The sequence below is a fragment of the Mauremys reevesii genome, linkage group 18 (assembly GCF_016161935.1).
Source record: "Mauremys reevesii isolate NIE-2019 linkage group 18, ASM1616193v1, whole genome shotgun sequence".
Lineage (NCBI taxonomy): Eukaryota > Metazoa > Chordata > Testudines > Geoemydidae > Mauremys > Mauremys reevesii.
In genome coordinates, this window is record NC_052640.1 from 4,020,646 (window position 1) to 4,043,594 (window position 22,949).

Below are 22,949 nucleotides of genomic sequence, written 5' to 3' on the forward strand. Positions count from 1 at the left end.
AATGTACATGACAAACCTACCAGGCACGGAGGAGTGCAGGAGGCCTAGTAATGTGTGACTTTTCTTGGACCATCTCCACTAGACTCTCTGAAGTATCTACCATGCATCTTGGAAGGCCTTGAAGTTAGCTGGCTGGCTAGGAGGAGGAGTAGGAGTGACTGCCTCGTCTGGTGAGGAGGAAGAAATTTCTGTTGGGAACAATTGATCTTTCATATCTTATTGCTATTCTTCCTCACTGCTCTGTTCTTGTTGTAGGCTGTGGGTTTGCACCAGCTAACCCTGTTGAGTAGATATCTCTTGTCTTGAAGGGGAGGGAGATTAACTCTAGAGGGAGTAGTAGAAGGTGATCCTAGGTTACATATGCTAGGGAGCCCAAAATGGCCAAGACTGCATGCTATTATGATACAGGGCTGGACACCACGTGGGTGGAAACCATAATGAATGTTCTCTATGAGATCCCAGGGGCCTGTGCTTATTAGGGTGATCCAAGACTTTCTATCAGACCATTGATGCTCAAAAGTGTGAAATTGAGGTGCAGGGGGAGACCATCTTCCTTACTATGTGAAGGAGAGAAAGAAAATGAATATTCTTCCTCATGCAGGGGAGCTACCCTGTTAGGTATCATAGGATCCTCCTGCAACGCAGAATTAACAGGTGAGCTTATAAGCACCGGGGCACGTTAGAAGTCGGTACCAATACAGAAGCACCTCTATTGGCCGATGAGGATAGTAGGGGTGAGTCTCAATGCATGGTTACCGTAAGATCACTCGGTACTGACAATGTCTTCAGAGCCAAGTAAATCTGTGCTGGAAACATCTGCACCATGGAGTGTGGTGTCAGAATCATGCACACCCAGGAGTTGGTAGCTGGGAAAATGCAGACCAGCATTTCAGGTGCCATCTCTAGTACCTGATGATCAGCTAGTGCTGAGGTGTCAGAAGGACCCAATCTGGGCTGTGAACTGCCTTTGGCTGAAGGCATGAGCTGATTCAAAACCAGAGTGGGTTTTGTGTCTCTTACTGCGTACGGGGGTGGGTGACCCTTGCCTGTGCTTGTCCCTGGAGCAATGCTTCTTCCTACCCGTTTCAGACAACGGGAGTGGAGGAGTGCTTGTCTGCTCTGCCATACCCCCTAGCAGAGGGGTACTGACTCTTGGACAAAGAATGTGCCTGGGAGCTCAACAGGGCACTTCTCAAAAGAGACAGAGGAGGCTTAACAGGATTTTTAAGCCCAGGATCTGAAGAGGCCCTCATTGAGCATTCTAGAAGGAAGAACTAGGAGGCTTCCCTGGCTTTGTTATACTCTTGGAAAAAGAGGAACAGATTGAACCTTTATCAGAGAGATATACCTGAGACAGAAGTCTTCAAGAGTGTCAATCACTGAGCTGTACAGCAGCTTCACAAGAGGGACAAATTTTAAATCCTGAGGATTTAGTCTCAGCCACAGTGGCTATGTATCGTGGTAGCTCCTAAGCATACATATAGATATACTGCCAAAAGGTGTAACAAAAACAACTATTAACACTAACTAATGAATTATACTAACCTAACAACCATTGCTCAGTGTGCAGAGTACATGGATGCTACGGGGGTCTGTCCCACCGCCATGGGCAGTAAGGAACTGGTTGGGCCCTATATGCCCTCAGGTTGTAGCTCCAGGCATGTCCCCAAGAGACAATGCTGGCCAAAAGAATCCAAACTCATGCTTAGGGGGTCTACACACACAAACACTTCAAGAACTGGTTGCCTTTACATGTGTGCTGGTGTATCCCTCACGTTGATATTTTACTGTGTACACAGAGGATTTGTTACACTAACTAAAAACTCATCCTTTGAGTACTACAGCCTTGTCAGTGTCTTGTGTTCAACCAGGGAACAGAGCAAACCAGGAGCTCAGAATGGCCGGTATTGCAGGCCATTGCATTAGAAAAGGAAAGACATCACTGCTGCCGCTTACTTGTCTTTTGTTTCAATCCATCACCACATGCATCCAGATACCTTTTCTAATAAGTTGGTTCTTTTATTGCTACTGTACAGGACAGGTACAAAAATTCCCATAAGGAAATAGGCAGTTCAAAGACAGCAGTGCTGAAAACGAAGTGCAGCGGTTTGGACTCTAACATCAGACCGTTTTATTAACATGTGCATTAAAACAAGAATAATTCAATGAAATTAGTTCTACCAGAGTAAGCAGAGGTCAGTTTTCTATATGGTTAATGTTTCATAACATTCCTTTATTCCATTCATAAGCACCTTTTCAACAACTCTAGCCTTTGAGAAATTAAAATGCTCTTATTGGCTGGCAGAGACTACCCCCCCCAATCCTACAAGCTGAGCCATTTGGGTGTACCCCTCCACCTGAATAGAGACATATTGCTTTCAAAAGATATCTGCACATGAGGCTCAGCTGGCCAGACTGTGTCCAGGGTCTGATCGTGAGGGGTGCCAACCATCTGCAAGTCTCCTAAGCCAATGTAAGTTGTGGGTGCTCAGCACTTCTCAGCATCACGACCAAGATACTGACACTTCTTCACAACCAGTGCTAAGAAACGAACTTCTGTTCCTTTCTTGCAATGAAGATAGGAAGAGATTCTGCCCAACTCTCATTCCTATTGCCCTTTGCTGAAGATTCCAAATGAAACTTCCAGTTCAGTGGCAGTATGGCAAACAAGTAGCTTAGTGATGTGTGACAGTGTGCAGCCTTTCCCTCACACCAAACTGGCACAGAGAAATGTCGCTAGTAAAGAGCAGGTTTATACAAAAGGAAATTTTCAGAAAACATTACACACACACACACACACACACACAACTTGCAGCAGCGTGAGGCTTCACACAATCATATAGAGGCTGATGAGTCCTAAAGCCTACAGTCCTCCTAGTGGGTACTATCTGACACACCACACATTACTGCATAATAAAGTGACTTGTTCAAATACTATCAATGAGCAGATGCTCCCACAAAATCAAAGGAGTTAAAATTTCAAAACAGACCCTGTTGAGCCTTGCTATGGCAGCACATACACTAATGTCAGATGGAAATGTTTTGAAGGTCAGAGGTACAACTGGCAGGATTTCTGTAGACAGATGCTTTGCATGCGTTTCTTGCCCCTGTTGACAACCAGCACTGCTTTGCAAAGCCCATATTGCTCACTTCTGTCCATCTACAATAGAGAAGCTTCAGCCTCAGGTATTCTTTTTTTACTTTTGTGGGTCACATGCTGAGTTTAGATCTTATTTCAATGATCACAAAGTTCATTGGTATTACATATTTTTTTAAATAGTAATAAAATTAGTAAGGTAAAAAAAGTGCTTCTAACACAGAAGCCAAGGGTTCTTTGGACCGGATAGGTCAATGGATTTATACAGACTTCTCTGTATTATGAGCATTATTTTGAGTAGGGATCATGATCCACACTCTGGAACGACTACAGCTAAGTGTTATATACATTCATAGCCTATGATCTTGTGGCTGTTTTTTTCATCTCCTATTAAAAAGCTCCAAATGCATATGAACAACATTGGGCAGTTGAATGATATGGATCCAAAATGTACAAAGTTACAATTAAAAAAAACTTTTTGGAAAAAAAGCTACTTTAGAGAGGCAGTAGATATTGTCTGAAAAGTCAGTCACTGTTTTACACTGAAAAGACCAGTCTGACGTTCAGACTTCCTCCCTCACACACACACTTACCCCGAAGTACATAAATAGAAAAGAACTCCCACATCTGTCCATTTTATCCCCATTAATTTAAAAACAGCCAAAAGGATTTCTTGCGTCTTTCCCCATCTCTTTTTTTACACACCAAAGAGCACAGAGCAGCAATATACGATTAATATCAAACTCTTTAAAAATAGCAATATCTAATGCAGTGACACCAGCCTGTTCAGGCTACTGTACTATTTTACTGGACTGAGTGCCAACCACTGCCCAGGCAATTGTGTGTATTCTAACCCACCATGACACATGTTACTTCAAGTCCCAGGCTCACAATCACAACTGGTTCAAGCTCCATTGCAGATCAGAAGGCATTCCTTAGAAGGGATGATAGGGAATGGCAGTGTTCATCATTAAGGTAGGAAAGGTGAGTTTAGAATACCAATCAGTCACCTTTAAGATTAGCACTGAGAGGCACAGTCTACGTGATGCTCCAAAGCAACAGTATCGAATTGTTTTACAGAGACAGACGACATTACCATAGTGATTGCTAGCAGATACTGCTCTCTCTTAACATCTCTTACAGTATGATGAGATGGAGCAACAAATCAGTGTCTCAGTTCTAATTCATCAACTATTTGAGTATTTCCCTGAAACGAAAAACTGCTGTTTGTATTGACATAAGTACTTCTATGATGTACAAAGAAAGGAAATATTAGGTAAAAAAGATACAAATAGGAAAGGGCTTTTTTGGATCAAGCATGTTGGGTACAGACAACTTGTTTTAGTTGCTTAGCTGGGGTTATGACGAGAAATGTGATTCAGTTAATAGTTCTTCATATCACTTTGATATAGATGTTTACCAGAATGTAATCCACAGATTGTAGGTGTAGACAATGGTAATGTAACCATTTAAATCATCTCAAGGCACTTCATTTTTTTAAATCATTGCCTTTGATAATTTGTAATTTCTCATCAATCACTTCTAGGGCTCCCCTGCTAAGAAATATCTTAAGGTGACACTAGCAGCTCCATCTGAAAACATGCATACAGGTCAGAATAAAAAGATGTGGCCCTGGGAAGTCCCTGTTTGAAATTCCCTGTTTCAAAACTGTGATGCAGAGAGAATATTATCTTAACAGCAAACATGCTTCTCTAATGCAGACATACTCTGGAGTGCCCAACAGTAGCAGACCAACTCTGGGCAGCATCATTTTGGTATGAAACACTAGCTCCCTGCAGTAGCCAGGCACCATTGCCAGAAAGGAGTGGAATATCAAAGGGCATGTAGTGGGCTATTTGCATAACAATCAGGAGGTGCAATGTACATCTCACAAGAGCAGTTTTCTCAAGATTTATCCTTCTCCAGAGGTCCAAGTCATTCTTCAGCCCTGAAATCCTGAGTTTGGTGCTGCATTCTTGAGTGAACACGCTCATAAAAGAGCAGGTAAGCACTAGATGAAAGCACTTCTTGCAAACTAGCTTTGCGCACAGTGTCATCTGAAATCCACAACCACTGGTTACTGACCGAGAGCGCGGTCTTGGGAGAAGGCGGAGAGCGGCGATATGTCACAAAGTGTCCAGAATGCATGTCCCCATGATGAACTACAACAGCCATCAGACGGTAGAGGTACACTGGGGAACTGAAGGGCAAATGAGAGAAAGGAAGGGGTCAGCAGCACTTGTGTATCAAACATGTACCTGGAAAATCCCGTCACTTTATTTTCAGTAGCAAGTTCATTTTAAAGCATGTTTTTCATTCCATGGACCCCCTTCATAAGAGATGCCCTCTCACAGCAGCACATTCGCTCATAACTTCCCAGACCTTCACTGTGATTGTCAAAATGCTTCACTCTTCTCCAATCAGCAGGACAGAACTGGTGCTCTGAGTATTAATGAAAACAGTTTCTGGAATGTATTCTAGAGAGGGCCACTGCATACTGTGCAGCACCCTGGCTCTGAATTTTGCAGTGAGGCCCCCCACCTGTTTCCTTTAGTATGTGAATGCTAAGTTCTACAGCAGTGTTAGTGGTAAAAGTTATCCCAGGACATGGGATTTTAACAGAAAAAAACATAAAATTACATGACACCATCCCTATATAATAATGGAAGCCCTCTCAAGTACTTGCTCCATGCACCTGTTTTTCTAAGCTGTGAATCTCACCAAGCATGTGGGCTATAAAACAGCCATTGCTGCCCCTCCTGGAACAGGACACATGGGGCGAGCAAAGGCAGGGAATATCTCAAGTCAGTATATACCCCAGGGAAAAGATACATGATTACAGATAAGACAGACATTATAGGAACTATATATCAGTCACATGGGAAAAGTGAATATTCTCAAACTCGGAGTGCTCTGGGAAAAATATTTAACAGGACAAATACTAGGCCTGATCATCACAAGAGTGAAGTGTCCACTGCTCCAACAGAAGTCGCAGGGAGCAGCAAGGACACAGCTCCTCTGAAAAACAGGCTCCTTAAATACAAGATTTTTTTAAAAAAGTCTACAAGAAATGACACACTCATTTGTTCTCAAAAGTCAAGAGAAAAGAAAAGGGAGATATCAGTGAAGAGGCAGCAGTTACAAGATAAGGGGGAGGGATAGCTCAGTGGTTTGAGCACTGGCCTCCTAAACCCAGGGTTGTGAGTTCAATCCTTGAGGGGGCCATTTAGGGATCTGGGGCAAAAATCTGTCTGCAGATTGGTCCTGCTTTGAGCAGGGGGTTAGACTAGATGACCTCCTGAGGTCCCTTCCAACCCTGATATTCTATGATGGATCTGCAGTAAGAAACTTGCTGCACTCTTGATTTTTTTCCTGCAGCAGCCATCAGAGCAAAAACAACCAGAGAAAGGAGATTTTGAAATCTTCACTTATAATTCACACAACTCCTTTTACTAGCTGTGGACACAGGGAGCAGAACTGCCAAATCACCCAAACAGAAAGGGATAGAAATCCTTTCCTAACGAGGAGGACATTTGCAATAGCTTGGATAATGGTAAATTCTGTGGCTACCGAATCACAAATAAAGATGGAATAAAGGAAACTATAATTTACATCAGTTTTAAGCACAGGTAGAAATTATGAAATAACTACAAAAGTCTGATTTACCTGCAATCTGAAACCACTGCAAGTGGGAAAATTATCGGGGATGTTAATAACGAAGGAGAGCAGGCGCCATTCATAAAGAATGATTTAGTGCTACATGTCTGCTCCAGATCTGCAAGAGAAATTATACATTCAGGGATTTAACTGATCTGAAGCTTAACTATTAATATTACAAATAATAGCCCTGTGCTCTCTATGGCACCTTTCATTAGAGAATCTGAAAGCACTTTACCAACATTAATTAATTAAACCTCACAATCCCCTAATGAGGAAGGGGAACATTATATCCAAGGACACTGTTAACAGCTCATAGTAGAATGTGGCTGCAAGAGCCCTGCTCAATTTGGGTTATTTGAAGTAGTAGTTAGCTTTCGATTCAAGTAATTATTTGAAGACTTGGGACCAGCAGCAACAAGGGAATTAAGCTCTAATGATGTGATACAAATAGCTATATAGAATGGAAACAGTTTGCTCAAGAATGTGAACATTTTGTTTATTTCTTTAAGCAAAAAGTTGTGGCGTTATCAAGCAAGGGCACAGTCTGCAAGCCTAGCGCCTCCTCAATGGCCGTTCCTGCCAACAAAAGACTTCTTTAGAGCTGAATTCTGACTTTAATGGGCACCCTGCACACTGAAGGCTGCCTGGATCCAGGGCCATTTTTCCTAATGCACAGTTTTTGACACATGATCCTATAAACTCTTTCCCATGTGAACAGGCCCCCTGAATGCTATGGGATTCCTTGCATGAATAAGGGTTTGTAGGATCAGGCCCTTTTCGTTAAACACTGTATAATTTACACCTCGAACTGCCCTGCAATTTCAACATTCGTTTTGACATAGGATCTGATTGTGACCACATTCCATGGGAGCTCCAGGGTCTGCAGTCCCCCTGCAATACAGCCATAGTTGGAGCTCCCTTGCTTTAAAGGAGGTGGGCTACTAACAAGACATTCTCTGTGAGGGCCTATCGACTTTGGAACTCATTCATCCTTTGGGGCTAAAGCCGTCCAGTTCTCCACAGCCCACCTATGCTCCTAGCGTTTTGGAATGGGAGTGAACAGTAAATTTGTAAGAACTGTATTTTAAATAGATGTCAAGGGGCCAAAGCCTGCTGGGAAAGGGGATCTTTCTAGGTTTTAGTATAAATCAAAATAAATATATTTTTTCTTATACACTGACAAACTACCTGATATTTTTTATTTTCAGACCAAATACCTGAGGCTTTTACTGCTGACCCATCCTTTGTTTCAGACGACATCCGTGGATTGCCTTTCTGGTTTAGATCATGCTGGCTTGATTTATGGACAGGGAGGTGGTATTTGTAGATGTCCATGATCAGGAACTCATTGAACTGCACATGTTCATGATGTTTCAGAGGCATGCCTTGGTCTGACCAGCTCAGCCTTTGCAGATGGATACACAGACACTGAGGGAGCTTCAAGCACATTCCACAGAAATACAAAGTCAACGGATATATTAAAAATAGGAAGAAACGACTGCTTGATTTAAAAGTAGATTCTTGGAACCAGAATTGAAGTCCAAGAGAGTGAATGGAGAAGTGGATCACTAAACTAGTTTCTCATCTGCTACTATATCCCCATTAGAAGTAATACCCATAATACAAAGTATAAAGCTGACAGTTAGAAGAGAGGTTCCTAATAACACTACCATAATTTATTACGTAGATGGACAAAATTAACAGGGTTTGCCACTTTTATTCACTTTAGATTCCACAAGATCTACTCCTGCATGGACTCTCCTAGTCTAAAACCTAGTTCTAAACTAAATGTTTTCAGTTTTGCCAGTTCAGCAGTTTCCAGTTCCCCCAAACCCTGTTCCCCCCCTCCTTCAAAACACACACAGATCAAACACACAAGACAATCATTCAAACTCCTCTCTTCCCAATTTCCCCCCTCCCCTCTTCCCCTCCCCCCCTTCAGAGATCCTTGAATCAAACCAAAAAAATCCAAACAACTCCCTCCCACCCCTCCCCTCCCTCCTCTAGAGCTTAGAGGAGATATTGATCTTGAATCAAACATCAATCAAGAATCCCCCTCCCCCCCTCTCCCCACTCCCTAGTCCTTGGGAAAAATTCCCTTGATTCAAACATGAATCATCCAATTCACTTTTCCCCTCCCCCCCCTCCCCTTCTCCAAAAAAAAACAAGGAAGAAAAAAAAAAAAAAAAAAAAAAAAAAGAAAGAAAAAAAAAAAGAAACAAAAATCTCTGTCTATCCAGTGCAAAAAAAAAAAAAAATCTAAACTAATAAAAATAGGCCCTCTCTCCCCCTCCCTTCTCATCATAAATAATCAAAGCAAACAGAAATAAAGATATTTCTCACACACACACACACTGCAAATGAAAAAAAATTAAATTAATAACTAATTTCACCTTTCTCACTATAGTGGATAGTGAGTATAATACTCAGGAAGGAGAGGAGGAGACATGGTCTCTCTCTTATCCAAAGAAGAGAGCACACAGCTCAAACAAAGAACACAGACAAACCCTTCCCTCCACAGAGATTTGAAATTATCCTGTCTCTTGATTGGTCCTCTGGTCAGGTGTTCATCAGGTTACTGAGCTTGTTAACCCTTTACAGGTAAAAGAGACTTTAACCCTTAACTATCTGTTTATTTATGACAGCCACAGGTGGGAAAAGTCAATAAAAACACATGCATGTTTCTAAAAGACTCATCTGAAATCTTTTTAAACTTGTCCAGTGCAGACCAAAGATTCTGATCAATATAATCCCTTAGGGACAGAGGATCCGGGTCCCTTGCAGTTAGTTCTACTATACTGTAACCAGAGCTAAGTTTTCATGTGCAATGTTTTTGTGGCTGTCAGAGTGAAACCACCAAGCGCCATGGAAACCAGAGTCAAACAGTTACATTGTTTTACACCCAAAATGCAGCACAGGGTTTTACTGTCTCTTTCAATTAAGTTATTAGTATGACTGTCGTGCCTAGGAGCTCTAGTCATAGACCCAGACCCAACTGTGCTGTGTGCTGCACAACCACAATGTTTCAGCCGTTTATTACCATGTTCACCCACCCAATCACCTCCATTCAGAATGGGGGTTATTTATTTATTTTAAGAACATGCAATTGCTTAGGGATGGCAAAGTGTTTAACAAAATATATATAGGAATTACTTAGTTCACCACTGAAACACAGAATCACATATTTTTATTGCTAAATCTCAAGGGACATATAAGCCACAACTCAGCAATACATATGTTTACACACACTGTAGAATTAAGGTGAGATTATTCATGTGTTTAACGTTAAGCATGGGCTTAAGTGCTTTGCTGAGTCAAGGTGTTATGGCATACAAAACTGTCAAATGAGCTCACATTTAAGTACAAAATAGAGTACGAATGGTCTCCAAGCTCAGTGCCAAGAAGGGGGTATCAAAATAACAGACTGAGGAGATAAGTCACTGCATTGTTTTAGAAGACACTACTATAGAGGCTTTACAAATAAATTTGCCAGATCAATTTGTCTTACCTTCCCTAGCTTTAATTGTTTAACAAATGTTGTTCTCTGGTTTTCTGTGGTTTGCCCATTCAGTGTTCCTTCTGCCTGAATCTGAAATCAAAGGAAACATAATTATAGCCATTTCATTATCCATAATATTAGATTACATAAACCGATATTGGGGGTGTGCATATGCCAAAAAATAGTTTCTCATCTAGGGCTATGCGCAGGTTTAAACAGTTTGTTTAGATTTAACCATTTCCCAGCTGTTTGTAACCTCAGGCGTGCATGAGGATTAAGCAGTGAAACTAAATAGAAACATTTATAGAAAGTGCCCATGAAGACAAAAGTTCTGGCTTCAAGTCTAATCTTTAGCCATTCTCAGTCTGATTTTAGTCACGTTACTCTTACTCCCTGTGCTACAGTCAAGTTACAAGTAGTTGTAAAACAATGTTTAGAGATCAGAAAAAAAAACTCACCAGGATATTATAAAATTTAATACTTGGCAATCACTGAGTATTCCAGGATCTGTAAAGTGCTTTACAAACTAGGATTCCTAACCCCCTGTGAGGTAGTATCCTCACTGCAGAGGTGAAGAAACTGAGGGTTCAGCAAGTCAGCAACAGTGCATGGAGTAGAACCTAGGAGTCCTGACTCTGAGACACCTGATCTAGAAACTGACCTGGAAGAGTATATACATTAAAATTACGTACTTTAGTGCAATTGTCACATACAACATCCTTTACTGATTCAGAAGAGATGAAATGGTGGAGGCAGTGGTCCAGTGTCATAGGACGACCCTGAGTGTGAGAAAAAACAACTTTGCACTGATTTTATGATACACACAATTAAATTCTGTTAAAGTATTTTTAGTCATCTATTTAATAGGAATTAATACATTCTGAGCTAAATCCTGGCTCCTCCGCAAAGCTAGAGTAGAAGGGCTTTGAGCAGAGAACATACACCAGGTTGGTGGGGGAATGGAAGCCTCCGCCTTCCACCCAGTCTATCCTTGGGAGCTGTTATAGTCTATGTGTAGGAGTAGTAGCTATAGGATCGTAAGACTGGAAGGGACCTCAAGAGGTCATTTAGTCCAGTCCCCTGCACTAAGGCAGGACTAAGTATTATCTAGACCATCCCTGACAGGTTTGTCTAACCCAGAGGTTCTCAAACTGGGGGTCGTGAACCCTCAGGGGGTTGCAAGGTTATTACATGGGGGGTTGCAAGCTGTCAGCCTCCACCCCCAAACTCCAGGATTTATAATAGTGTTAAATATAAAACAAGGTTTTTTAATTTATAAGGGGGGGGTCACACTCATATGTTTGCTGTGTGAAAGGGGTCACCAATACAAAAGTTTGAGAACCACTGGTCTAACCTGTTCTTAAAAACCTCCAGTGACAGAGATTCCATTACCTCCCTCGGTAATTTGTGTCATGACATTTCCTGTGTCATCTTCTTAGTGGGCTTTTGAACCAATGGATCCCTGCCCTCTTACAATGCTTCCCTCCACAATTACACAGTGCCCCATGAAACACCTTCCGCAGCCCTACCCCTTGCCCTGCAGGAATGTGGCCTTCTGGCTCTATTTTACGTCTCATGCATCAGTTGCTTTCTTGCTATTTTTAGCCATCTTTTCGATGGCAAAATCTATACTGCTGGTGAGCTGGGGTCATCTTCAACTTGGTACAAAAATAGGAATCTAGCACAGAAAAAGTGTCAAAAGCCTGGTTCTGATCTCCCCTAGGCATTGGCACAAAACTCCTATGAATGCAAATTGCTGTTCCATGAACACACAAAGGAAATAGCAGACCCCTTGTCTGGAGACACAAACTTATAGCACACAGTATATGAGGGGCCCAAACTTTGCAATACTAAGGACCACACAAATTCTGCATACAGGTGGACTATTTGTAATCTAATAATAACTTTGCACACAACCATAATATTTGTCCAGACTTGTATCTCCTTTACAGCAGCGTTTCTCAACAACTGCTACGTGGACCGGCACTGGTCCCTGAGATCTACGTGACACAATTTAGGATGGCAGCAAGCTGGTCCCTTGTATCAAAAAGGTTGAGAAACACGGCTTTAGAGATCAACAGAAATGACTTCTTTATTGAAATCACCAGCTCTAAAAGCCTACAATTTGGCACCTTTGTCCTCGCACTAATCATAGGGAGAAAGCAAGCAGAAGCACATACTAGGACTTTGCAGGAAACACACGGCCCTCAGGTGGCACTTTGGTATCTCTAGATACGCAGACAGGGCCAAATTTACTACTGGTTGTAGGCAGACAACTCCACTGATATCAATGAAGTTACACTTGGTTAGCTAAGCTAGAAATTTGCCCCATTATGTTCAGAGTAAGATACTGAATCAGGAAAATCTACTAAAACAACAACAAAAATTAATAAAATGTAATAACATTAATTCTAAATTACTGATTTACAGTTTCACTCCATCATTTTAAATTCAGGCATAGGACTAGAGTCTAGAATAAAGCTTTGACTATAAGGCAGCATGTAGTACAGAATGGATCATGCTTCAGCAGAAAGCACATACCCACATGGCTGCTGGAATACTCAGCGAAAGACTGTCAAATGTATCACACCTCACAGGACTCTGAAAGAAAACATTTCACATGTCCACAGGGTTACAGTCCACCTTCAACCTAATGAAAACAGGCCTGAGCACTCGCTACTCCTATGGTCCTATGTGGGAGTTAAGGGTACTAACATCTCACAGGACTGGACTCTAACTAGATATAATCTGATCTGGATCTGTAGTTCTAAATACAGCAAAATTAGTTACAAACAATTCAAAGATCTGGTAAAAATATCTTCTGGTTAGTTCAGTGGAGGGCAGGTTCATTTTTTTCTGCAAAGAAAGAGTTTTGGAAATTGTTTTGTAAATATTTGAGTAGAATTTTTCCATGGCAGCGGAAGATATTCTGTAAGCATTAGGTACTGTTTCCTCTGTCCAGCACAGAAGTCAACACTCCCAGCCCAATCCCACATTTACTGCACAAGAATTAACAGGAACATTGGCTGTTCGACGACTGAATGACCAAGTCTTAAAATGCTACCTGTGCTACCGGATTTCTCTTATAACACAAATGTGTCTGCAAGTGAAAGTCAAATACTAAAAGCAATATTTAAGTTACAATCACCACACTTATAAAACAAAACATGGTCCCAATTTTGTATTTTTCATTATTATTATTACATATTTGTACAGCACCAATGCTCTCCTAGGCGCTTTACAGACAAATATGAAAACAAAGTTCTTGCCCTGGTGTGCTTACAATATAAGGCCCCACTCCTGCAAATTTTCAGGACTGCACAAAATAAAACAAGATGGTACTTGTTATTAAAAAATCCTCTAGAATGTGCTTTGATTAAGCTTTCCTTTTTTATTTGTTTATAATTAATCTCAAACATACAAATTCTTGTACCTGGTGTTTGCAGTGTTTGCAAAGCATGTTACTGGTCAGCCTTCCATGAAAAGGATGTTGAGACTTCCAGTGACTCGACATGGGGTGAAGTGACCCTAAAATACAGAGTTGTAACTGTCTTAATATTTAGTACTTCCATGTTCATCATGATCATTATAATAGCTGGATTTTTTATTTCTTTGGGGTTGGTTTTTTTATAGCTCTTAAAACCCAGGTTTTTAAAAAACACTTCCCTTTCTGTTTACAAATCTTTAATTAACATTGTCTTTGGAGACATTTAAAGATAAATTCCAGGTCACTAGAAACAGATCAAATAATAGTAATATTACTTCACTAAGTAAAACAACTACTGTTGCCATGTCTATAAGTAAATATGCACATTTCACATTTTTTCAAGGGAGAAAATGTTACCTCTTGTCCTGCAGCTTATTTGCTTTTGGGTTATTTCTGGCTGCTACAGAGGGAAAAAGATTGTATTAAATCTCACCTTACAAAATACAAAATCTTAAATATGCTCTCATTTTAGTCTAAAAATTGTACCTTTAAAAATTAATATTTAGGGACAACCAATGAACTGAAAAGCAATTTATTTAAAATGGATAAAAGAAGTGTTTTTTATATAACGCACCATGAACTTTGGAACTTCTAGCAACAAGATACTGAGAGCTTACAACAATTGATAAAAGCTTAATAGACAGAACATCCAGTTATATTAGACAGAATAAAAATGTATAAGAGATTTAAAACTTCATGTTTCAGGGAATAAGTCAACTGCTAATTGTGGAAGTTCAGGAGTTTGTTCCATAATTGTCCATTATATAGTTTCTTGTATCTCGCTCTGAAGCACCTGGTATATTGACAACCGTTAGAGACAGGATACCTGATTAGATGGACCAATGGTCTGGGCCATTATGGCAATTCTGACAGTCCATCCATACAGTATACTGAGATTCTCAAATGGATGGTGGTGTGGGCCCAATCCCATGTGATGCTGACTGCCCTCAACTCCCAATGATGTTTATGGGCATTGAGGATGCTCAGCTCCTTGCATGACTGGGTCAATATAAATGCAAAGTACTAAAATATTATATTGCTTTGAAAAGTTTTCTTTTTCAATTTGCTAGTTTTATTAATTCATTTTTATCCAAAGATGGAAGAACAGCATTGCATATTTAGTATCTAAACAGGCTCTATCACTTTAAAGGAAAGGGAAATAACATTTTTATACAGTTTTACCTCTAATGAATGCACGTCAAACAAATGTGTGATCCGGGGCTGACGATCTCGCTCATCTTCCAACGAAGATGTAAGGACATGGAATAGTTCATGAGCATCCTATTAAAGGGTGATATGCAACGTAGAGGGGAATCAAACAAGACAACATCAACAAACATACCAAGAGTGTGTGTGCACATAGGAATCTGTCATGGCAAAATGAGGCATTAATTTTTCCTTTAAGAAGAGATTATTACACTTTTAGGACCCAGTTAATTTAATAATAACCACTTAGGCTGAGATATGATTGCCCTCTCTAAATACATTTAGGAGTAAACACAAGAGAGGAAGAAGAGATATTTAAGCAAAAGGACAATGTTGGCACAAGAACAAATGAGTATAAATTGTCCGTGAATACATTCAGGCAGGAAATGAGAAGGTTTTCTAACCATTAGAGGAGTTTCAGAGTGGCAGTCATGTTAGTCTGTATCAGCAAAAAGAACGAGGAGTACTTGTGGCACCTTAGAGACTAACAAATGTATTTGGGCATAAGCTTTCATGGGCATCCAATGAAGTGGGTTTTAGGCCATGAAAACTTATGCCCAAATAAATTTGTTAGTCTCTAAGCTGCCATTACAGGAGTGAGATTCTGGAACAGCCTTCCAATACGAATAGTGGGAGCAAACAATCTTACTCGTTTTAAGATGAAGCTTGATAAATTTATAAACAGGATTATAAGATGAGGTTCCCTGCAATAGCAGGGGACTGGACTTGATGACCCTTGAGGTCCCTTCCAGTCCTATACCCCTAGGCTTGTGCTACAATTTTGCCAATTTTCTGCAAAGCTAAGCCCACAACAAATGTACATTTGTTTTACATGTATTTGTGGCGTATAACACTGAAAGAATACTGGAGTATACACACACACACAAATAAAATTTACTCACAATAATGACCCCAAAGCCTGCTTTCCAGAGGTCAATGCTGAAATTGACTAACTTCAATGAGAGCAGGACTGAACCCTTAAGTAATTTGTTTTGGATATGAAGTATAAAATATACAACCTTATTTATAGAAGAGACAACTGAACCAATTTACTGACCTCAGACTCCACACACTTAGGAGCAGAAAACATTTTTCAAATACAATAGATTCTGCTTATTCTCCTCGGTTGCCATGAAAAAGTTGCCTTTATCCAGCAGTTGCTAACAAGGAGAAGGCAGGTTTGTGAGGCTGCAGCGAGGAAAGGAAGTGCTGGGATGTGCCTTCCCTGGCTGCACCCCTGCAAACCAGCAGGATGATGGAGTTTCTATTGGGAGCTGGGGGCTCATGGGACTGCACCATGCCCCTCCCTGTGCTCTGTGGGAGTCAGAGCTTAGCATGTGCCAGCAATTCCTTTTCTGGAGAGTTCAGGGAGAAGTGCCATGCAGCTCCGGCATGTCCCCCTCCCCACTATTGCCCTGTCGACAGCCTCTTACGTCCTGTGCCATCCCTGTGCGGCAGCAGGTTTGTGGGCCTGCAACCCCAGAAGAAAGCACTGGGATGGGCTGAGCACGAGCCACAGGCAGGTTTGTAGGGTTGCGGCCAGGGTAGGTACCCCCCAGCACTTCCTTCCCTGGCTGCATCCTCGCAAACCTGCCGACACCTGGGACCTTTCTTCCAAGAATCAAATAAATGGTGTTACTAAGTAGCATGCCGTTGCCAATATCTGCATCCCGTTAACATTAAAGTCAAAGCGATGGAATTGGTTCCTGGCAAAATGCTGCTATTAACCGAAGTTGGCAATACCTATGTTGCTATTAAGCAGAATCTACTGTACTGGGTTGTTCTGCACAGTTTGCAGACATTTGCACTGTGTACAAGATCTAGAAACCCCATCGGTTATGTGTAACTAAATCTGTGAGCCTTAAGAAAACACAGGGAACTTCCTTAGAAACAGAAGCCATGGCATTTTATTATGGCCCTGTTGAAGTCAATGGCAAAACTTGCATTGACTTTAATGGGGCTAGGATTTTACCCCCTGGGATCTTGTCACTACTGGCAGCGTCATACCAAACGCTGACAGTTGAAAGGAATTCAGAGTCTGAATCAGGCGTCTCTAAAACAAACTGAAGATATCATGTATTAATCACATTGCTGCTTTCTTTTAGTTACTAAAGATAACTTTTCACCATGCTGAAGAGGATTCAGATTTGATACTCAGATCTATAAATACCTTATATTACACAAGGCACCAATCGTCACAGTATCTAAGCTCAAACATATGCTATAATCTTGTTTGAATTTTGTAATCACCTGCTCTTCAAATGATGAGATCTGCCACCTGTATAGTCTTAACACTTCTAACAAACAGCTTGCATCCAGGACATCATCTTCTGTGACCTCTTGGCAGGATAAAGCTGGAGGTATGAAATTTAAAATGATAAATGGAGCCACTAAGATTGGTTAGATCACAAAACCAGGATATAGTGGGCCTAATTTATTTTCACTTACAAACACAGAATGACTTGTTAACACATACTTAAGTACAAGGAGCTGGCCCAGCCAGTCTGGTTGCAGGGACGTTCTAAACCCACTGATCCACAGCTGCAGTTATTTCTTAGTTATGTCTGAGAGGAACGATTTGTAGAATGCTTTTTTTCCCCTTCCTCAACAACTGTACATGTCTGTAAATCCTTGTTCTCCAGTTATATTTATTTTAAAACCTCGCCCTCTGTTCTCTCCTTCAGCTTCCATAACAACAATGCAGGTGGGGGCAAGACCCTGGCACTTCATTCAACTTTACAACAATTCGAATGGAAAAATCCTTTTTCAAGGGAAGAGGAGAGTAGAAGGGACTTGGAAAATGAATGTAACCTAAACATGACTTATCATAGAGGTTTGAGAGATTCCTTAGTGGGACTTAGGAAGGACACTAATAACCTGAGGGTGCTGCATTGACTCAATAGTAATGAAAACCTGGGCAAATAAAAAACCCTCAGCTGTCAACGAAATTAATGGACCCAAAATACAGTCATTTCTTTGTACACAGAGAACACCATCAAGTCAGCTAATTAAGTTTACCTATTAAAATTGCCCAATCTTCATTAATGTAATAAGAAATTTAGTTGTCTGCTCTTTTCAACTAACATCACATATGCTCTCTCATGCATTTACTTGAGAAATTTCCACATTATAGTAAATGAAATTACTTTCTGATTGAATTCTGAGTGTGACAATAGTTGTGAGACATTTGTGATATTAAAAATAAAAGATTTCTTAACTTTCTCATTTATACTAAGCACCGTGCAAATTAATTTCTTAAAAACAGTAACATATTAGGTTTTATTAATTATTTTCTTGTTAATGTAACCTAACCCCTTAAAAGTTTAACAACATGATACCTTTCAGAAGGCACAGCAAAGTAAGGGACAAATATTGGTGCTCCGATGATTCATTCTGATCTGTCTTGTATTGGGCTGTAAAGTCCTCCAGCCACTTGATGAAAGATGGACAAGCAGATAAGCCTTGCAGCAAAGAGTTCATGAAACAGGTGTTTCCCAAGTTGAGAAGGCCAGGCACAAGCCCTAGAAATATGCATTAACAATTTACATTCTAGAGTCTAGGACAGGTTTGTTTTTGTTTTTTTATTGAAAGTGAGATGATGCATGTGATTTGGATTTTGACCTTCTATCTTTTATTTGGTGTTTACAACTATTATTTAAGAAATTAGAAGACACTCAAACATGCAATATTGTTATGGTCTCTAAGAATCATGCCATTGTAAAAAAAAAAATTAAACTTCCTCTGAAAAATGTTCTTGACTGAATTTCAGAAAGCTATACTTTAACACTATCAAGCATGGATTACTGTAGGATTATCTGCATATTACCATATAAACTGGAATTAACAACTGTAATGTATTTAATTTTCAATCTGTGACTTGTAATACTATCTGCAAGGTCGAAGGCCCTGATTCTGGGGTTCTGCCTCATGACTGCGACTCCTAGGTACAACAATAATACATATAATAAGTAGTAATAATAAATAATAATAATCCTAATATTTACATATGTGCTTAATTTTTTACACATCTGAATATCTTGTATGAGTCTGTTCAGATGTGTGAAGTGAAACACATTCAAAAGTGTTTCCAGGATGGGGGCCTAAAGTATGTGCATTTGCACACCTAGTATCAATTTAGTGAGCTCTCCTTCCCTATGAGATTAGTATTGTATTAGGGATGCTCTCCAATTTTCAAAGATTTGTGTAATATATTTCTTTACTCTAGCTATTTTTAGTATGAATATTTACTTTCCAAAGCAGAAGACATTCACTTATCCTGTGCTTATGATCAATCAGAAGGTGTTTATTTTGTGTATTCGTTTAAGTTTTGTTGAATTTCTGTAGGTAATACAAACATATTACAAAACACATACAAAGCATGCCTAATATGTATCATCATACTTTTAAAAATTTTAAACTAACATAACCAGTACATATAAAGATCAAATCTACATAGGAAATAAAAATCTTTTATTGATACAGACTAATTCAGATAGGCAGCAACATGATTCACTGACCAAAATTTATATTTTGCTATATAACGAAAGGTTTTACAAAATCTAGTGTTTAAAAGAAAAGTGAAAACATTTCTAACATTCAAAGTCTTAGCTCAAAAGAAATTCAAACCCACAATAAAATGGAAAATTTATTATTCTCTCATCCTTTCTAGAGAAGATTATGAGAATTTATTCATCATTAGCACACATTTTTCTGTTACTGGATATGGATAATTTTGGTCAATTTAGAACTTTCCCCACCTTTCCTGCGTTTCTTTCTTTCAGTGATGGGACCCCAGAGAACATATATGCCTGCTGCCAGAGCAGCAGCAATTCCACCAACAACACCCCAGTTCTTCATTACTTTATGCCTAAAAGAGTAAGGGGAAAAGTCGGCTTGTTGTCTTCTACTGGAAAACCAGTAACAACATTAACACATCATATAGGAATTACAGGCAAGGACACTGTAATACACAGAACACTGATATTTTTGTCCGGTACAATCCTATTTTTGTGTGTTTTTATCGCCAATCATGTCTTTGGTAATTGTTACACCATCAATACATCTCTCATGTAAAGGAAGGATCCAAAGTTTGCAAATCATAGGACTAGCCTTCAGCACAAGCTGCTAACATATGGTCCTTCTGAGTTGGGATGCTGAGCTCAGGCCAGTCGCTCTTGGGCTGGCAGTATTATAGACACAAGTGCCCGCTGTTCCCTGGTAGGTGGGGTGCGGGGAGGATCTCTCTATACACATGGTAACATACAAGAAATAAATCCTGGTGCATGGTTAAATTCAACTTGTCATATGACAAGTCAGTAAATTAAAGTTCAGAATAATGCCAGGCAATCGGATTCCACATGTAAACACAGCCCCTCCCCCCCTTAGCTCGGAGGCAAATTATTTTCTGGATGTGTAACCATGGCAAGTTAACCCGGGGCAAGGATCTGTAGGGAATCCATAACCCAGTTCCTAGGCGAGCAGAAGGTGTAACGACCCCTTGGAGCCGTGAAATGACCTGGGCTGATCTTGGCGTCCTAACGGTCACCTCAGCAGAGGTAAAACATCCACGTACGTCAGGGGCGAAGAGGACGCGGCAGGTCGCCTTGCGCTCCGGCCTCCTGGCCTGTGATGCGGCCCCGGCCCCTGCCTCCATGGGCGGGCCCCACCCGAGCCCCACACTCCCCTGTGACCGACAGCCCCCGCCCCCCTCCAGGCCTCCTCTCCGCTTTGCGGCCGCCCCGCCCCTACTCCCTTCCTACCCAACCCATGTTTCCTTCCCGCCCCAACCCTCGGAGGCGGCTGCTGTAGCCCCCCGCCCCCGCCGTTCCTGACCTGACCGCGCCTCCGGCCCGCAGGAGCCGCCTGACCGCCCTGTCCGTCTCCCCGGCCAGCATGCCCCGAGCCCTTCCTGCTGCCGCCGGGCGGAACCAAAGGCACCGAGAAGCGCGGGGTCCGGGGGGCGGGAGATGGAGAGGACCGGAAGCGGCCGGGTCGGACTCGGTTAGCGCATGGACCCCCTAGCAACGGGCTCCCGGGGAGTGGCTGGTTGCTACGGCCTGGAGACGGGCCGCAGGATTCCTCCCCTCCCCACGCCCCAGCCGCGCTCAGCGGAGCCGGGTGTATCTGGCCAGGCAGCTCAGTAGTGGAGTCAGCTGCCCTCAACGTATTGTCACTGAGCCTGTGGGAGGTTTGCTCCTGGTGCGAGAATCCCAGCTGGTACTAAAGGAAGAGCCAAGTTTCTAGCTGGGTGAGAAGAGCTGGAAAGCACAACCCCTGACAGCTCCAGCCCGGGAGGCCAGCAAAGAGCCAGTAGTTACTGTGGTTATAATGGAAATTTACCATTTTAAAGCTAGTCTCACCATTTTAGGGGGCCTGAGTCATGCTTTTTGAATGCTTGGGGTCACTTCTAACAACACTGCAGCAGCAGCTCAAAACATCATCGCAGCATCGCGAAATGTCGCCAGAAAATGTCTCTGTGGTGCCACAAAGTGTCACCAGGAAATGTCACTGTGGTGCCTCAAAACGTTGCCCCGAAATACCTCTGTGGCAGTGTAAATGTCTCTGCATTGCCACTTGCTCTGTGGCCACCTTTCATACAGCAGGAAGACCCTGGTGGCCATGGCATGACTGTTTGAGTTCCCCAAGCTGATGGGTGGATTTCACTCTGAATAAATTTCAGAGCCAACTGACTTAATTTACAAGTTAAAAGGTGAGTTTTCTAGCTACCGTTGCTGGGAAGCTACTTAACTGGGATCTGAAGACAAGCTGGGCTCTGTCTATCTCATGCATCATTGCTAGTAGTAAAGATGTTGCCGTTGGAAATTAGCTGTCCATGTTGTTTAATGGCCTGCAGAATAGAGGCTCCAGCTCTTTGTCCTGTAATGTGATTGGTTCCGAAGAGCTGATGAGGAAAAGTTAAAAGTCAGATCCGCTAACCTTCCTCCTATGAGTAGTTCCACTGATTTTAAGAGTGAGTGCCGTTAACTTGAACAGAGTTACTCATGTGAGTAAAGTGAACATGATTTGGCTTTTGGTTTTATCGATAATGTAAGTGGATGTGACAAAGTATAGGCCAATTTAATAAGCACATTTTTTTAAACTAAATCTTGAAAAAACAAGTTACTGAAACATTAATAGAATACTTCTGAACAGTTAAAAATCACAGAAGGGCTTTCACTGTTCACAGACTTCAGTGTTTGTCTTGCAAGTCAGGGATGTCACAAATGTCTAGAGCAGGGCAGGAGTTACTTTCTTTAGGCTGCTTTTAGGGGTACATGATGTTTATCATCCACTCTAGCAAAGATAAAATAGAACTCTGGGCTCAACAAGTCAGCCAGAGAGATTCACAGACTCTAGGACTGGAAGGGACCTTGAGAGGTCATCGAGTCCAGTCCCCTGCCCTCATGGCAGGACCAAATACTGTCTAGACCATCCCGGATAGACATTTATCTAACCTACTCTTAAATATCTCCAAAGAGGGAGATTCCACACCCTCCCTAGGCAATTTATTCCAGTGTTTAACCACCCTGACAGTTAGGAACTTTTTCCTAATGTCCAACCTAAACCTCCCTTGCTGCAGTTTAAGCCTATTGCTTCTTGTTCTATCCTTAGAGGCTAAGGTGAACAAGTTTTCTCCCGCCTCCTTATGACACCCTTTTAGATATCTGAAAACTGTTATCATGTCCCCTCTCAGTCTTCTCTTTTCCAAACTAAACAAACCCAATTGGGGGGAGGGATAGCTCAGTGGTTTGAGCATTAGCCTGCTAAATCCAGCATTATGAGTTCAATCCTTGAGGGGGCCACTTAGGGATCTGGGACAATTCTTTCAGCCTTCCTTCATAGGTCATGTTCTTAAGACCTTTAATCATTCATGTTGCTCTTCTCTGGACCCTCTCCAATTTCTCCATATCTTTCTTGAAATGTGGTGCCCAGAACTGGACACAATACACCAGCTGAGGCCTAACCAGCACAGAGTAGAGCAGAAGAATGACTTCTTGTGT

General features: G+C 41.4%; 2 protein-coding genes across 11 annotated transcripts in view; one reads left to right on the forward strand and one right to left on the reverse strand.

The window, feature by feature from the left end:
• Positions 1–1,998: 1,998 nt before the first annotated feature.
• USP30 (ubiquitin specific peptidase 30) lies at positions 1,999–21,016 on the reverse strand. 6 transcript variants are annotated; one of them, XM_039504751.1, is made up of 14 exons: positions 20,782–20,803; positions 19,707–19,816; positions 19,198–19,287; positions 18,288–18,470; positions 17,200–17,303; positions 14,926–15,024; positions 14,101–14,143; positions 13,690–13,784; positions 12,798–12,857; positions 10,949–11,035; positions 10,266–10,346; positions 7,975–8,194; positions 6,764–6,872; positions 1,999–5,297 (listed from the first exon to the last, which is right to left on the reverse strand). In XM_039504751.1, the coding sequence occupies exons 3-14, from the start codon at positions 19,214–19,216 to the stop codon at positions 5,033–5,035; spliced, it is 1,365 nt and encodes a 454-aa protein (XP_039360685.1). In that variant the 5' UTR covers positions 19,217–19,287; positions 19,707–19,816; positions 20,782–20,803; the 3' UTR covers positions 1,999–5,032. The 6 variants fall into 6 exon arrangements, with proteins under 6 accessions (XP_039360685.1, XP_039360680.1, XP_039360684.1 ...); XM_039504746.1 differs by lacking the exon at positions 19,198–19,287 and having other exon boundaries at positions 20,782–21,013; XM_039504750.1 differs by lacking the exons at positions 19,198–19,287; positions 20,782–20,803 and adding an exon at positions 20,495–20,626.
• The window catches only part of LOC120386015 (SV2 related protein), a 44,550-nt gene continuing 41,960 nt past the window's right edge, over positions 20,360–22,949 (forward strand). For 4 of the 5 annotated variants that reach the window (XR_005589484.1, XM_039504743.1, XM_039504742.1 and 1 more), the window contains exon 1: positions 21,007–21,658. The gene's annotated coding sequence lies outside the window, so the exon portion shown is untranslated. Of the gene's footprint in view, positions 20,505–21,006; positions 21,659–22,949 lie in introns of those variants that run through there. The other variant, XM_039504745.1, reaches the window with a different exon arrangement.

Coding starts and splice junctions, on each gene's coding strand:
- USP30 (XM_039504746.1), bottom strand. CDS start 20,843: ATGCTGGCCGGGGAGACGGACAGGGCGGTCAGGCGGCTCCTGCGGGCC. Junction 18,471..19,706: donor AAGAAAGAAACGCAGGAAAG/GTGGGGAAAGTT, acceptor GCATATTTCTAG/GGCTTGTGCCTGGCCTTCTC. Junction 13,785..14,100: donor AATAAGCTGCAGGACAAGAG/GTAACATTTTCT, acceptor TCTGTATTTTAG/GGTCACTTCACCCCATGTCG.